Below are 17,166 nucleotides of genomic sequence, written 5' to 3'. Positions count from 1 at the left end.
TTCGAAGAGCTATCCAGTTAGTCCTACTCCCCCGCTCTTTCCCCATAGCCCTGCAATTTTTTCTCCTTCAACTATTTATCCAATTCCCTTTTGATAGTAACTATTGAATCTGTATCCACCACCCTATCAGGCAGTGCATTCCAAATCCTAACCACTCGTTGTGTAAAAAAGTTTTTCTCATGTCGCCTCTGGTTCTTTTGCCAATCATCTTAAACCTGTGCCCTCTGGTTATCGACCCTTCAGCCACTGGAAACAGTTTCTCTTTATTTACTCTTATCTAAACCCTTCATGATTTTGAACACCTCTATCAAATCTCCTCTTCGCCTTCTCTGCTCCAAGGAGAACAACCCCAGCTTCTGCAGTCTATCCACGTAACTGTAATCCCTCGTCCCTGGTTGGAAGTGGGGGAGGGTGGAGAAAGGCTGATGGAGAGGTGCAGCAACACGGGTAGCTGAGAGGAAAGATAGAGCTGGGGAGAGGGGTCAAGGCCGGGAAGACTGGGGGCTGCAGCAATGATATATTTGGGTTGGAGCATGGGCGGCAGTGAGTGGAGGAGGGGCCACAGAATGGGAATGGGGGTGGGGGTGGGGTGCTCTGGACTTGGGAGTAATTGTGGGGGATGAAGAGTGCGTGCACTGGAATCCGAGAGCACAGTGCACTTTCAATTTGCGGTCTGGTAGGACTTTGGTGGTTGCTGCTCTCTGGCCGCACTCAAGGGAAGCTGGGGTGTGGGAGTGAGGTGCGGTCTGATGCCTGCTAGCATTTGGGGAGGTGGGGGCTGTAACCTGCAAGTACCTAGGGGTATGGTAGCCTTTCAGATGCAGTCCGAAGACTAGCAGATCTTAGAAAGTTGGGTGGTTTGGGAGAAATGGGACTTGTACGTAGTCAGGGAGGGAGCTGAGGGCGCCAAGCATTGTGGGGGTGGGAATGCTGAGCTGTGGAATAATTAGGGAGCAGCAAGTAGAATGGTGCATGGAAGTACGAGGGTAGTTGCACTGGAGGGGGACTGAGTTGTGGGAGCAGAGAGGGGTTGGGTCTGGAAGCACTAGGTGGGGAAATGGGTTTTGGTAGCACTGATGGGGCAGTTGGAAGAATTGAGTGGGGTGATAGGGGTTCAGGAAGGCTGAGATATGATGCAGGAGGCAGACTAAGACACACTTGGGCCCTGAGTATAAGTCCAGGTTCCCCCATGCAGTCTAAGGACCAGAGTGCATTAGTGCTTGCCCCCAAACTTCTACTAAACACAATGGCCCAGATATTCCAATCCCTATGGGTGAGTACGCGCTATGCACCCACCCGTAGGGACATCGGAAATGCCGGTTTCAGACATGCACAGCACATGCGCTGGAAACCGGCATTTCCGATCTGTCAAGAATGGTCTTGACAGATCCTCTGGCTGCCCTGGAGAAGGGCCTCTGCGGGCGGATAGTTCCGCTTTTTGGAGACCCTCCGCCCGCAGAAAACACTTACACTTCTTATGCCTGGTAAAAGCAGCGGCGTAAGGCCTGCTTTTACCAGGATAAGAGTACAAAAAAGTTTTTTAAAAATTTCACTGATTTATCATTTAAAAATACTTTCTTTTTAGCCCCGTAAAAAACTAACTTTTTTCAAAAAATTTAATTTTTGTTTAAAATACTTAATTTATTGTAATTTCAAGTCATTTTAAAAATGTGATTAAAAAAAATGTATTTAAAGTTTTACTATGTTTTTGGGGTGATCTCCATTCATATATTTGACAGGCCTTCCTGTCAAATGTATGAAGGGGGATTCCCTTCAGTGATTGGCTCCCCATGGCCCACGTGATCCCAGGGACGCTGTGAACTGCCTGCCCCTCTGGGATACGTGGGCCCTGCACACTTGGACTTTGGAGAGGCCCAGCAGCGGAAGCGTGTGCGACCCGGGAGCCCTCAGGTAAGGGCGTAGATCTTTCCAGATCATAGGCCTCCGCCCGTGGAAAATACGGGCCAATATTGACACAGCCAGGAAATGGGCAATACGCCAGAGCTTAGTAGGCTGGCAATAGACCACACCCCTGACATTGCTCGCCACTAATGCACACTTGCTGGCGGCAATTAGTTTACTGCTGTCAGTAATTGTATTAGGATGCCAAATTACAACTAAGGTTCCACACAACAGTGGACACTAAACTCTAGTTCCAGCTTATTGATATATGAAATGAAACTCAGTGTTTTGCATTAGTTTACACAATAGTAGAGCTGGTACTTCCATGATTTTTGCAGGAGCATCCATTAATAAAATCAGCCTATTCACATAGTGTTATCTAGAGTAGTTCAGAATCATGGTATTTTGCTGGTGGTGGTTACATTGGTGGGGGGGGGGGGATATATTTGCGTTGGGACATTCAAGGGCTACCCTACCTTACTCCAGCACGTGGTTGGCACAGCATAGAGTCATAGGCCTAGAAATTGGGTTGGGGCGCCAAAGTGGCGCAAAAGTCGCCTGAGCGCAGGATTTAGCGCAGCGATCGGAGTGATACCGATCGCCAGAAATTCAGTTTCAGTGCCCCTCGAGGGAGACGGGGCGAGGCTCGAGGCGCTCCACGTCCCTCTTAGGGCGCTGAAACTGATTATCGCAGCGCAACGTGCCGCAGCGTGTGGCGCACGCTGCGGTACTGCAGGCCTTCCTCCCGCTGTTAAGGTGTGGAGATGCCGGAGTTGGACTGGGGTGGACAAATGTAAGAAGTCATACAACACCAGGTTATAGTCCAACAGCTTTATTTGAAATCACAAGCTTTCGGAGCGCTGCTCCTTCGTCAGGTGAAGTGGAGAAATGCATAAAGACACAGCTTATATAGTCAGAGGGGGAGGTGCCTGCAACAGCGCGATCCCCGATCGCGAGTGCCGGCAAATGAGCCCGGCACCAAGGAGAAGTGCCGGGCTCTCGGGAAACAGCCGGCAATGCCGTGGGGAGGGGGGGTTAGGAGGCCGGGGACGGAGGTGCTGGCAGGCGGCCGCCGAACAACCGGCCGCCCCGCACCTCCACCTTAACTTGCGCCGCTGCCGGCACAGTAAGGCCCCGTGAACCGGGCATGGGTAGCGAGCGGCGCAACTGCGGCGTTCGCTACCAAATATCGCAAACGGGGCACAGCGCACACCGATGACGTCATCGGCAGCGGCGCAGCGCAAATGCCTAACGCCACCATTAGCGCCCCTACTGAATATCACCGGAGACGCAGCCAGTGGCGCTACAGCCACTGACTGCCTCTTTAGGTGCTAACAGGTGGCGCTACTCACCCAATTTCTCCCCCATAGAGTCATAACGGCACAGAATGAGGCCATTCGGGCCATCGAGTCCGTGCCGGCTCTCTGTAGAGCAATCCAGTCAGTCCCATTCCCCCGCTCTATCCCCGTAGCCCTGCAAGTTTATTTCCCTCAAGTGCCTATCCAGTCTTCCCTTGAAAACATTGAGTGTCTCCGCTTCCACAACTTCCGGCGGCAGCGAGTTCCAGGTCCTCACCACTCGCTGCGTAAAAAGGTTTTCCCTCACATCCCCCTTGTATCTCTTGCCCAAAACCTTAAATCTGTGTCCCCTAGTCCTTGTACCATCAACTAGTGGGAACAGCCTTTCTCCGTCTAGCCTATCCAAACCCGTCATAATCTCGTACACTTCTACCAAATCACCCCTCAACCTCCTTTGCTCCAATGAAAACAAATCCAGCCTCTCCAACCTATCCTTGTAGCGAAGATCCCCCATCCCTGGAACTATTCTGGTAAATCTCGTCTGCACCCTCTCAGGTGCTTGCACATCCTTCCTAAACTGTGGTGACCAGAACTGGATGCAATACTCCAGTTGTGGCCTAACCAGTGTTCAGCATAACTTCTCTACTTTTGTACTTAATACCTCTATTTATGAAGCCCAAGATCCCATATGCTTTGCTAACCACTCTCTCAATATGTCCTGCCACCTTCAGGGACCTATGCACATTAACTCCCAGGTCCCTCTGTCTGTGCACACTCTTTAAAACTGTGCTATTAAGTGTATATTGCCTCTCCTTGTTCCTTCTGCCAAAATGCATCACCTCACACTTCTCTGTATTAAATTACATCTGCTACTTGTCTGCCCATTCTGCTAGCCTTACTACATCCTGTTGCAGTCGATTGGTATCATCCTCACTGTTTGCCACACCCCCAAGTTTGGTGTCATCGGCAAATTTAGAAATTCTACTCTGTATATTCCAATATCCAGGTCATTCATATATGTCAAAAAAAGCAGTGGCCCCAGCTTCTCTCTTATGTCATCCAGCCCTCACCCCCTACCAATGTATATTCATGAGAGGCTTTGATTTTATAGACCCTCATAAATGGAGCATAGAGTGCCTGGTGCTTTTCCACCCTTGCATAGAAGCTGAATATCACGTACTCTGACTGGCACATGTCCCATCGAAGCCTTTTTCATCTTTGCGGTGGTGTTGAAGGGAGTGGGAGAAGGAGCTTGGCCATAGCGACAATGGAACTTGGCACTGCTAATATAGCTCGAGTTGTGCCATTTTTACGTTGGCACTGGTTTAGATGGGATTCTAGACGCCCGCTGTCAGTGGGGCATCTCCTAGCATTTACACTGCTTAAACTGATGGCCGACTCATGCAGAGTCTTATTTTGTGCTGAGACATTTTTAAAGGAGTCTGATTTAGTAGTTTATTCTCTAGGCGCCAGTCTCCTGGACTCTGAACTAAAATGGTGCCATTATAAAAGCTAGCTTAGATTTGCAGAATTTTGATTTATTTTACATCTCGTGTTCCTGCACTTTATCTCGGAGTTAGAAATGTACTTACTCAGCATCTCTCCTACTTGCTCCATAGCCTTCCTTCTAACCTCTCACATTTAAAACTGTCTCGAACAATTGTTGGAGAAGTTAATTTCTTTGCCGGCAGGCAATAAAAGTCCTTACAGAGCAGAAATTATGAGGATCCAAGACTGACACCGAGCTTTACTAGCTGTGAGCAAGAGTGCAGAATCAACATTACCACGTCGCAGCCCTGACTCCAAGCTATGCTCACAGCTAGCAAAGCTCTGCGCAGTCAGTGGATTCTCGCCGTTTCTGCCCTTATACATAAACACACCTGGAAGGACAATGATCCATATTGCACTCCTGTAGTTTGGGCTTGGGTTTTTTATTTTCTGGATAGTAATTGCAGGAGTGCTCGGGAACAACACGGCCTGAACGTATGTCCACGCACTCTGCAGAGCTAAGCTGGTAACCTAAAAAAGAGAAGGGGAAAAGAAGATGGTAAATGTGGCATTTGAGATGGATACCGGTTGTTAACTAAAGTTTGAGATACATTTCTAAATAGTCTCAACAGAACACAGGGGCTACTTACATTTTCTAAGCTTCCCACCCGCTCCAGTAGAGATGGTTAAGGACAAAGAGGGTCCCAGATTCACCAGGGAGGTCCCAGATTCAACCAATGGTCCACACGGTCCAGTTGATCGCAACTGCAATGGCAGGCTACCAGAGTCGCCTCAGCATCCCTTTGTTAGTGAGGGGCAAATCAGCCAGATTTCCCAGTCCTGCTCACTATCCAATCACTTTTGCTGGAAGTTCATGTGAGTCTTTTTTTTATATTCATTCATGGGATGTGGGTGTCGCTGGCAAGGCCAGCATTTATTGTCCATCCCCAATTGCCTTCGAGAAGGTGGTGGCGAGCCTTCTTCTTGAATACAACTGACTGGCTTGCTGGGTCATATCAGAGGGCAGTTACGAGTCAACCACATGGCTGTGGGCCTGGAGTCACATATAGGCCAGACCGGGTAAGGACGGCAGATTTCCTTCCCGAAAGGACATTAACGAACCAGATGGGCTTTTAAGACAATCTGGTAGTTTCATGATCACCATTAGTCTACGCCAGGTGAGGTAAGGACCATGCTTGGCTACAATTAGGGTCATTTTGATTTAACTCGCCGGAGTTGAAACTGAATTCAATGGCGAGTAAAGTCGGGCGTGTTGTAAAACCAGCATTGCACCTGATCCTTGATGTTTCCCTTGGGGCTAGTTAGATTAAAATTGCCCCCAATTTCTTTTTCAACCTCCCATGGTCTAATTGCCTGCTGACATTTACCTTCAAAACATAGAAGAATGGCCACTTAAGTGAGTTACTAGGGGCCAAGCACAAAGGCATCAACACATAAAGAAAGAAAGAAAGCCCCTTTCACGACCACCGGATGTCTCAAAGCGCTTTACAGCCAATGAAGTACTTTTGGAGTGTAGTCACTGTTGTAATGTGGGAAACGCTGCAACCAAATTGCGCACAGCAAGCTCCCAAAACCAGCAGTGTGAGAATGACCAGATAATCTGCATTTGTTATGTTGATTGAGGGATAAATATTGGCCCAGGACACTGGGAATAACTCCCTTGCTCTTCTTCGAAATAATGCCACAGGATCTTTTACGTCCACCTGAGAGAGCAGACGGGGCCTCGGTTTAACATCTCATCCGAAAGACGGCACCCTTCGACAGTGCAGCGCTCTCTCAGCACTGCACTGGAGTGTCAGCCTAGATTTTTGTGCTCAAGTCTCTGGAGTGGGACTTGTACCCACAACCTCCTGACTCAAAGGCGAGGGTGCTGCCCACTGAGCCACGGCTGACACCTTCAGGAGGGGAGAGGCAAAAACTGGGGGGAAAAGGAAGGACCACAATAATGTTCTGGACACAAATGTACTTATCCTTAATAGTAAAGGTTTCAGGGTAGGCTCCATTAAGAAAAAACATATAAAAACACACAGGACTTCTGAAATGATTTGTTACCTCCTCCACACGTCGCAGTGCACGGATAGAAATCGGTCTCTCTCCACTGGTGGCTGATTGGTTGATAGAACATGAACTGGACGACACTGTCCCTCGAAGAAACATACCTAGTCTGTAACAATTACAAAGGAAGAAAAGAACATTGATTAACTTATTCAAAAATCGAGGGCATTAGATGGGCAAAGTGAGAATATCATCTGAGGAAGTGGTTTGGAATTCTGAGATAGAGGAGTTTATAGATAAAACGACTGGCCTGGAGTTTCTGCTGGGTTACGCTGTTTTTTTTTCCCCCAGCGCAATTAGCTCAAAATCGGCCAAACCAGCGCAAAAGATTGAGAAATTTCAAGCGCAAATTACGTCCTGCGCAAATCCAGTTTCTGCCAGTTTAAAAGACATCGGCCTAGAAATTCGGTTTTGGCGCAGCGAGGGCTTTAGCGCCGGAAGTTAGTGCCGGCGCTAAGTCCCCCTGCGCGCGCCAAAAATTCAGTAGCGCCGCGCCCAAACGGCTGCCGGCGCTACTGAGGGGTCTCAGCGCCTCAAAACTGGCGCCACGCGCCGCATTGCGGCGCTATTCCGGCGCTGCGGCGCCCGCTGCGGTGCGGCAGGCTCGGGAAGTGCAGGCCTCCTCCTTCCGTTAAGGAGGAGCTGCCTGCACCCGGCCGCGGCCCGCGATAATCTTTTTAAAAACGAGCCCGGCACCTCGGACAAGTGCCGGGCTTGCTTCTGTTCCGGGGGGGGAAGTCCGGGGAGGGAGCTGCGGCCAGGCGGCCGGCGGGAAAGCGGCCGGCCGCCGCGGGGCCTTTAATGCGCCGGCGCAAAGTTCTGTAAGGCACCTCTGCCAGAACGTTGCTTGCGGCTGCCACGGGCGAGGCGGCCGCAACTCAATTTCCGAGTTCGGGCGGGTTACCATGGCAACCGGGACGCTGCGCACACCGATGACGTCATCGGTGCCGGCGCAGCGCTACCGGCCTAACGCCGATTTAGGGCCCCTGTCAATTTCTAAACTGGCCATAACTTCGGCGCTAGGCCCTCTAGCGCCTCAAAAGCGGCGCTAAGGCCAGTGAATTTCTAGGCCATCGTGCTGGAAGCCGGTCCTGCCCACAAAACTGGCCACGCCCCCCCCCGCCCCCGATTGCATTCATCACCATGGCGAGCTTCTGCTAATTACTTTCCAGGCCTTCGATGAGGCTCCAAAAATTAAGCTTGTGGGTTTTTTTTTTTTTAGGCACAAGGACACTAAATAGGCACGTTTTAAAAGCTTTTAAATATAATTTTTTTTCATTCACTAATAAACTGACTACTGTACACCAGTGTAATTAGTCAATGGTTCGGTATAGTTTTTTAAAGCCATGCTCAGTTATTTAACGTTGGGTTACTCACAGGTGGTGGATTGACACTGATCAAAGATGCTTTTTTTTGTGATAAACCCCATTGTTAGCGGTATTAATAAAACTAGGTTCGAGCGGAAACTTGTGCAAAGAAAGAAGCTTCTGAAAACTAGCGCAATTTTAAGCGCAATGTGTGCCCGGATCACCGATTGCGCCCCAAGCTCTCGGCCACTAAATTTAGTTCCTGTTCTGTAAACATTTCCTCCAATACTCCAATCTCTTTCAAATTGAGTTCTGACGAAGGGTCATCGACCTGAAACGTTAAACACTGCTTCTCTCTGCACAGATGCTGCCTGACCAGCATTTTCTCTTTATGTTTCTTTTACACTGACCTCTCTTCCATATATATTTTTCTGCGGTGGTTTTAAGTAGCACACATCTCAACTTGGGTGTTTAGTAAACAGGAAGACAGATTATTATCTGAACGGCAAGAGATTGGGAGAAGGGGAAGTGCAATGAGACCTGGGCGTCCTTGTGCACCAGTCGCTGAAGGTAAGCATGCAGGTGCAGCAGGCGGTTAAGAAGGCAAATGGTATGTTGGCCTTCGTAGCGAGAGGGTTCGAGTACAGGAACAAGGATGTCTTGCTGCAGTTGTACAGGGCCTTGGTGAGACCACACCTTGAGTATTGTGTGCAGTTTTGGTCACCTTATCTGAGGAAGGATGTTCTTAACATGGAGGGAGTGCAGCGAAGATTCACCAGACTGATACCTGGGATGGCAGGAATGACGTATGAGGAGAGATTGGGTCGATTGGTTTAGAAGAATGAGAGGGGATCTCATTGAAACTTATAAAATTCTAACAGGACTAGACAGACTAGATGCGGGAAGGGTGTTCCCGATGGCGGGGGAGTCCAGAACCAGGGGTCACAGTCTAAGGATAAGGGGTAAGCCATTTAGGACAGAGATGAGGAGGAATTTTTTCACCCAGAGAGTGGTGAACCTGTGGAATTCTCTACCACAGAAGGCAGTTGAGGCCAATTCATTAAATATATTCAGAAGGAGTTAGATATATTTCTTAAGGCTAAAGGGGTCATGGGATATGGGGAGAAGACAGGGACCTGAGTTTGGATGATCAGCCATGATCTCACTGAATGGCGGAGCAGACTCGAGGGGCCGAATGGACTACTCCTGCTCCTATCTTCTATGTTTCTATTAACAAGTATTGCAATCGTGAAACTCGGACTAGTGAACGGTACATGCTGTACCACTATTTTTTTTTGTAAAACCTCCAGACATTTAAGAAATTTTGATTTTCCAGTTTTCATCCACAAATGAGGTTGATTTGCAGAAATTATAGACTGGAGCTTCCTTAATCTGCCCCAGGAGTGTCGGGGCAGGGCTTCCGACTCTGCCGTGACCCCCGACCCATTTTCCTGTGCCAGGGGTCATTAGCTGTGCAGGGCTAATCCCCACCAATAAGAGGGGGCCCGCTGCTGCCGCCATGGAGGAAATTGCTGGGGGAGGGCCGGGGGGGTGGGGGGGGTGCAGCCGGGCGATCGCTGCGGCACCTGGAGAGGTGGGACCATTTTAAGCAGATAGAAGAGCCTTGAAGATCCAGGAAGAACTTGGCAGTTTAAAGTCTCGAACTGGAATGAGGCTGAACAAGGTAAGGATCTGAGGCCTAATGGAAAGAAGTGGTAACTTAATAGACCCACTCCTTCCAAAAGGGACCTCGGGAGGCTGTCCGCTGTTGCCCCAAGGACTACGGCCATCCCTCTCTTGTGGTTCCTGGTGTCAGCGCATTCACTAGAGTAAGGCAGGGAAATGGGGTGCTTCCCTACTGTAATTTACATATGGTGGGTCGGGAAAGGGTGCCCAGCAGGGATGGGAAATAGCCGTTAGAACAGGAACACAATACTGCCAGATTTTCCTTCATTTTCCACCATTATCCCACCCTGTTTTAGACAGGATAGTGCAGGAAATTCCAATCCAATTAGTCACCAGCTTTCCTACTTAGTTCTACCATATAGTCATTTAGATTCTCATATTTCTCACTTCTTTGATATTGGAGCCGAGAAACTGCTGTCGGCATGAAGCATTATGCAGCAGATATCAGTGATACTGCCAAGCAGTTTCAGGGGGAATCGGAGGTTTGCACACTTCCTGTCTACTGAATGCTTGTCTTAAAATCCTTGTGCTCTCATTCTGTGGCATGTAGATTGGGGACACTAGAGGTACTCTAGGCCCCAGCCTAAAAATGATCGTCTTTGCGAGTTGTCCATGCGATACATTTCATTGATACAAAATGGGTGTTACAGTTTAGGCAGGCTCTCGCCTGTTGGGGTCAGAAGCTACATAGAGCAGTGCCAATCCGTCTTTAAAGGTAGAATCTTCACAGATTATAAAAATTGCTTTTGGTCACTTGATTTAGTGGAAGGCAATGAGAGGAACAGGGAAAGACTGTGCGCGATGTCAATGGCACCAGAGAGGGACCATCTACACCAGTTGGTATGGCAACCCATTGTATTTACAGGCTGCAGGACAGCAGTCTCTGGAGGGTCAGGTACAGCAGGGAGGCAGTTACAGAACCATGCCATTTGCATCAAGGAGACCGGCAGCCAACTTTAAATACAGCTGTCCGTGTGACCATGGCTCTACATTTTCATGCCTCCAGCTCCTTCCAAGCTAGAGCATGGAGCATGGAATATCAGTTGAACACCAGAAAACGCTGGAAAAACTCAGCAGGCTAGGCAACATCCGTGGAGAGAGAAATAGAGTTAATGTTTCAGGTCGAAGACCCTTCGTCAGAACTGAGAAAAAAGCAGGAAATGAAACGGATTTAATCCGGTGAAGGGTTTTCGACCTGAAACGTTAACTCTGTTTCTCTCTCCACGGATGTTGCCTGGCCTGCTGAGTTTTTCCAGCGTTTTCTGTTGTTATTTCGGATTTCCAGCATCCGCAGTATTTTGCTATTGTATCAGTTGAACACCACCTCCCAAACTCGCGACCTCTACCACCTAGAAGGACAAGGGCAGCAGGCGCATGGGAACACCACCGCCTGCGAGTTCCCCTCCAAGTCACACACCATCCTGGACTTAGAAATATATCGGCTTTCCTCCACCGTCGCTGGGTCAAAATCCTGGAATTCCCTCCCTAACAGCACTGTGGGAGCACCTTCACCACACGGACTGCAGCGGGTCAAGGCGAGGCTCGCCACCACCTTCTCAAGGGCAATTAGGGATGGGCAATAAATGCTGGCCTTGCAGCAATACCCACACCCCAAGAACGAATTTGGAAAAAGTTAAATTAGCCAGTTTGCTGTCCAAAAATGTACCGAACTGTTGGCTAATGTTTTCCCAATGAATAGCAGCATAACATGTGATTGCTGGATTGCCAAAAGAGACAGAGGGTGATTGATGTCTCTTATACAGCTGGCTGGGCCCCTAGGCATGATATAATGGTCTGCATGAACAGAGAGTGGTTCTGCTCCATCCAGTGACCAAAATCATTGTATCTTGTGGGTAAATGCAGTACTGAGGGAGTGCTGCATTGCTGGAGCTGCTGTCTTTCAGATGAAAAATTAAACCAAGGCTCCGTGGTCCTCTCAGGTGGACATAAACGATCCCACGGCACTATTAAAAGAAGAGCAGGGCAGTTCTGCCCGGTGTCCTGGTCAATATTTATCCCTCAACCAACATCACTAAAACAACACAGATTATCTGGTCATTTATCTCATTGCTGTTTGTGGGATCATACTGTGCACAAATTTGCTGCTACGTTTCCTACATTACAATGGTGACTACACTTAAAATGTACTAAATTGGTTGTAAAGCACTTTGGGATGTCCTGAGATAAATGCAAGTTCTTTCTTTCTTTAAGTACCCACCTTCTATAAGCTTTAAATTTGTGTGTCATCTGTGCCAAGCTTATCTGAAGGCAAAGGCAGACCATTAGGGTGGCTGAGAGACCAAGGCTGCCTTTTTCAGTCCTGCCGACTGCACTCTCGTAACAGCCAGAAGCAGAGCGTAGAGACAATAAGGTCCATGCAACCAATAGGATCATTCAGCATACCACTGACATCTTGATGTACCAAATGCTTCTGGGGAAGGTGCCTTCCGACCCATGCAGGACAGCCCTCCTTACCCACACACAGTGCAACTCGCTCTCCCTTTTCCTACACTTCCCATATCAGCATCTCCAGTGCTTGATTCATCAGGACTGAGAGTTCTTGTTGAAGTAGGGTCCCATCTTCCAGAATGTTAACCCCTGCCCTGCCCTCCCCTGTGAAAACGCAGCAGTTTAAGTAGCTGCTTAAGACACTTAAGTGCTGCTCAGCTACTCAGCACACACGCTCCACTGTCCAGCCCACTGCACAGGCAAGAGGTCGCACGGCTTGCAGAGGACTGAAAATACTGCAGTATCGGGGGTTAATGGGCAGGTGAGCAGCATTGAGGGAGCAGCAGTAATTTCCGGGCTTTGGTGATTTACCCTATGGACAAACTGGCTTTTTAAATGCAGATATTACATAACACCATAAATCATGAGACTGGGCAGGACAGAATTTTTCATTGTGTGACTGCTTTTTTGTGACAGTTCATTTCTCTTTGCACTTCTAAATTTAACTCATATCCAACCAATTGGTTTGAGTAAGTCAATAATTTCCGACCCATCCTGGGATATCCGATTTAAAATCACATTCCTTCTGTCCCTCTCCATTTACACTAGAATTTCACAGCAGGGGCCTCCCTTCACTTTGAACATGCTACCCTGCACTTCCGTATGCATACTTCAATCTGGAGTTCAACCTCAAGGATTTCTCAATGTATATTTACATCACGGCATATGTATATGCTAAATTCCATTTAATACCACTTTGCAACATCATTTGATTTATACTCAGTGAAATGTAGCTTGATATTGTCAGGAGAGAAAATTCAAAGTCGTAAGTTTAGATGCCAATTTAAAAACAGGGATGAAAGTTCACTGGGGTTTGTTCATGCAGAACTGCCCCGGTATTGCTGCTAATGCAATTTCCTACTGGTGTTAGGTTCCAAATGTAAGCACAGGTTCCAAATGTAAGCACAGGATATTTGTGGCGATCGTTTTATGGCTGGATTCTGGTTCAGGTTCCTTGCTGTTAGTGCTTAAGTAGCGATAGTGATTGCTGCAGCCACTTGAATCAGAAGAGAATGCACAATATTAAGCGCGGGGTGGGGGGAACGAGCGGGCAACAAAGTGCAGCTCAGCAAGTGAAGGACTAAAAGGCCCCGACAGGTAGACAGGCTTCTGTAGGATTAGACAGATTTCATGGGACTGGTTTAGAGATAAAAATGTTGACTAGTTTGATTGGATGGTTTTCTGCTGCTTGCTGATGCACCGTCCTTTCCTACCTATACAAGAAATGGTGATCGTTTGATTTCTCAGCTCTTGGTGCTTTTTCCTACCTTAAAAAACTAGATTTCATCCAATCAGCATTGTTTGCTAAACAGATAATGGTTTGATTGCTTGGTATTTTATCAATATCATCTTTGAACCAATCACATTTGTTTTTGCCTTACTGTGGCGTGGTGACCCTTGTGAAGAATGGCACTCTACAGACAAGCTTTTATTCATTTATATTATAGATAGATTGATAATTATTTGGAGAATGATGTGGTTGGTGCAACTTTGCAGCTTACAATAGTTGCTAGAGAATCACATAGCAGAGAAGGAGGCCATTTGGCCCATCACACCACTGCCAGCTATCCATATAGTCCCATTTCCCTTTGGGGGAAAATAAAGACCTGGCATTTTTTGTCAAATCATCCAATACTGAGGTTTCCAGCAACAACAAAAAAAAATGTCCAATCAGAATTTAGTTCCAAAAGTAAACCATTTAATCTATGCACGGGACATTTATCCACAACACATAGTTGGTAAAAAGAGGAAACTGATGCTCATGAACACCTGCATCATCTCACAACTTCCATCCCCCAATCTGGAGCAAGTGCTGACTCCCAGATGATCCTACACTATACTTGCCCAGGCCATTTAAATGAGCTAAACCCTGAAATGTAGTCAGTTCAATCCCTCGCCTCTGAGCCAGAAGGTTGTGGGTTCCAGTCCCACTCCAGACACTTTAATACATAAATCTAGGCCGACACTCCAGTGCAGTACCGAGGGAGTGCTGCACTGTCAGGGGTGCCGTCTTTCTGTTTGAGACGTTAAACCGAAGCTTCGTCTGCTTTCTCAGGTGGACATAAAAGACCCCACGACACTATTTCGAAGAAGAGCAGGGGAGTTCTCCCCGGTGTCCTGGGCCAATATTTCTCCCTCAATCAACATCACTAAAAATAGATTATCTGGTCATTATCACATTGCTGTTTGTGGGAGCTTGCCGTGCGCAAATTGGCTGCCGCGTATCCCACATTACAACAGTGATTCCACTTCACAAGTACTTCATTGGCTGTAATGCGCTTTGGGACGTCCGGTGGTCGTGAAAGGCGCTATAGAAATGCAAGTCTTTCTTTTCAATGGAGGTCCAGTTGGGGGTTAGTGAAAAGCAAACTTAAAACTGGTGTGAGGCAGAGGAAGAAAATTGAGGCCAGTGAGATGGACTTTGGAGATCCCATCTATAGCTGAAAGTAAAAATACTCAAAATCCAAGAGAAAGTTGTAACTGGATTATTAATTGGCTGGAAAATAGGAAGCAGTAGGTAGCTATCATAACAATTCCTTTTTCCTTCACTGATCCACAAAGGAGGTTAAATGATGCAAGGTATATAATTACACATACTCTGCAAATGCAGAAGATATGATCAGAACAATCTTAGCAAGGAACACAATAAAGTATAGGATTGTAAAAGATGATGCAGTAAATCTGGCCAATCCGAAAGGGGGATGGAGGAGTGCTTTCGGTAGACATGTTAAAACTAAGCCATGCTTGCTCTATTCTTTGCAATGTGGCTATTGAAGTCAATAAGAATATAAGAAATAGGAGCAGGAGTAGGCCATTTGGCCCCTCGAGCCTAGTCCACCATTTAATAAGATCGTGGCTGATCTTCTACCTCATCTCCACTTTCCTGCACTATCCCCATATCCCTTGATTCCCTCAATATTCAAAAATCTATCGATCTCTGTCTTGAATATATTAACGACTAAGCCTCCACAGCCCTCTGGGGTAGAGAAATCCAAAGATTCACCATCCTCTGTGAAGAAATTTCTCCTCATCTCAGTCCTAAATGGCCGACCCCTTATTCCGAGACTGTGACCCCTGGTTCTAGACTCCCCAGCCAGGGGAAACTTCCTCCCTGCATCTACCGTGTCAAGCCCTGTAAGAATATTGCATGTTTCAATGAGATCGCCTCTCATTCTTCTAAACCCTAGAGAATATAGGCCTAGTCTACTCAATCTCTCCTCATAGTACAATCCCCCCATCCCAGGAATCAGGCTGGTGAACCTTCGTTGCACTCCCTCTGTGCCAAGTATGTCCTTCCTTAGGTAAGGAGGCCAAAGCTGTACACAATACTCCAGGTGTGGTCTCACCAGGGCCCTGTATAGGACTCAGTAAGACTCAATCAGAGAAGCAACCTTACAACAAAGTACAGTACAGTCAGAAACATTCTGAAGAAATTATAACAGTAAAAATCTGCATTTATATGGTACCTTCTAATGTAGAAAAATGTCTCCCTGCTCCTGAGAGAGAAATAAGAAGATGCAGTGGGAGAGTTAGGAGGTGACGAAAACCTTGCTCAAAAGATATGTTTTAGGAACAACTTTAAAGGTGGAGAAGCTTTGGGAGGACCTTCCAATGAATGGGGCTGGGGCCAGAACAAGTTTCCCAGCAATTACACGTCAACAACTCTGGACTACATTTTATGGGGTAAAAATTGGGTAGCGCACCGAAAAGGTTAGCGCCCCTGTGGCCGATTTTCACAGGTAGCGCCCCGAGAGGGAGGAGGGGGGCTACTGGAAGCGCCCCGCGTCCCACTTCAGGTGCTGCGAGCCAATATCGCGGTGCAACGTGCCGCAGCGCCATGCATAGGGATCGGGAGTGCCGGCAAAAGAGCCCAACACTCAAGAGGAGTGCGGGGCTCACGGAGAGCAGCCGGCACCCCGCAGGGGGGCTTCACGGGGGCCGGGGACAGCAACGGAGGCAGGTGCTGGCAGGCAGCCAGCAACAAAAATGGCCGCCCGCCACCTCCCCTTTGACTAGCGCAGCCCCGGCCGCAGGTAGGCCCCCCTGACCCCGGCGGACATAGCGTCCGGCGGTAAGTCGGGGGGCGCCACCCAATATTACAGCCGGGGCGCTGCGTACGGAGATGACGTCATCGCCCGTGGCGCAGCGCCGCATGGCACCAACGGTTAGCGCCGCCACTAACCTCCCGCTGGATTTCGTGGGAGGCAATACTGGTGCCATGCTCAGGTGCTAGTTGCTTTGCGCCCCGTTAGCACCCTCTAGCTAACGGGAGGCGCAAATCAACCGAATTTAGCCCCCTATGTCTTTAGCACAACTGCAAAACACTGACAGCTTCATGATATGGAGCACGAACACGAGTTAGTGATACATAAAGAAGCATTGCAGTCAAACTCTCCCATTGTATCTCTACAGTGAAGTAATTCTAAACGTTTCCATTGTCATTTACCAATTTTTACAAGAATCCCTAGATTAGAAACCTCTTAAAACCTAAGGAGGTCGCAGCGGAAACTCCAGCAGGGCTAACAACTTCATAATATTACATAAGAACATAAGAAATAGGAGCAGGAGTAGGCCAATCGGCCCCTCGAGCCTGCTCCGCCATTCAATAAGATCATGGCTGATCTGATCCTAACCGCCAATCTACTATCACAGAACCATCTCCTGAATCTAACAGAATTAGACACAGGAAATAGGAGCAGGATCAGGCTACACGGCCCCTGGGCCCGCTCCGCTACCCACAGGGCCATGACCGATCCGCACCTAGACTCATGTCCAAATTCCTGCCCGCTCCCCGTAACCCTTTATTCCCTTTACTTCTAGGAAACTGTCTATTTCTGTTTTAAATTTATGTAATGATGTAGCTTCTACAGCTTTTTGAGGCAGCATATTCCACGGACCTA

At 48.0% G+C, this 17,166-nt stretch overlaps 1 protein-coding gene across 4 annotated transcripts in view; it reads right to left on the bottom strand.

Moving 5' to 3' along the window:
• Window positions 1–17,166, bottom strand: part of adamtsl3 (ADAMTS-like 3) — a 782,675-nt gene that overhangs the window by 248,369 nt on the left and 517,140 nt on the right. For all 4 annotated transcript variants that reach the window (XM_085968860.1, XM_085968862.1, XM_085968861.1 and 1 more), the window contains exons 10-11: window positions 6,762–6,873; window positions 5,081–5,219 (exon numbers count right to left, since the gene is read on the bottom strand). In XM_085968860.1, the coding sequence (XP_085824986.1) occupies window positions 5,081–5,219; window positions 6,762–6,873 (251 nt within the window). The remainder of the gene's footprint in view (window positions 1–5,080; window positions 5,220–6,761; window positions 6,874–17,166) is intronic.

The sequence above is a fragment of the Somniosus microcephalus genome, chromosome 27 (assembly GCF_052327205.1).
Source record: "Somniosus microcephalus isolate GS21.2 chromosome 27, FLI_Smic_1.0, whole genome shotgun sequence".
Classification (NCBI taxonomy): Eukaryota; Metazoa; Chordata; class Chondrichthyes; order Squaliformes; family Somniosidae; genus Somniosus; species Somniosus microcephalus.
Note: the sequence above shows the minus strand (reverse complement) of the source record. Positions and strands in the feature narration are given on the sequence as shown.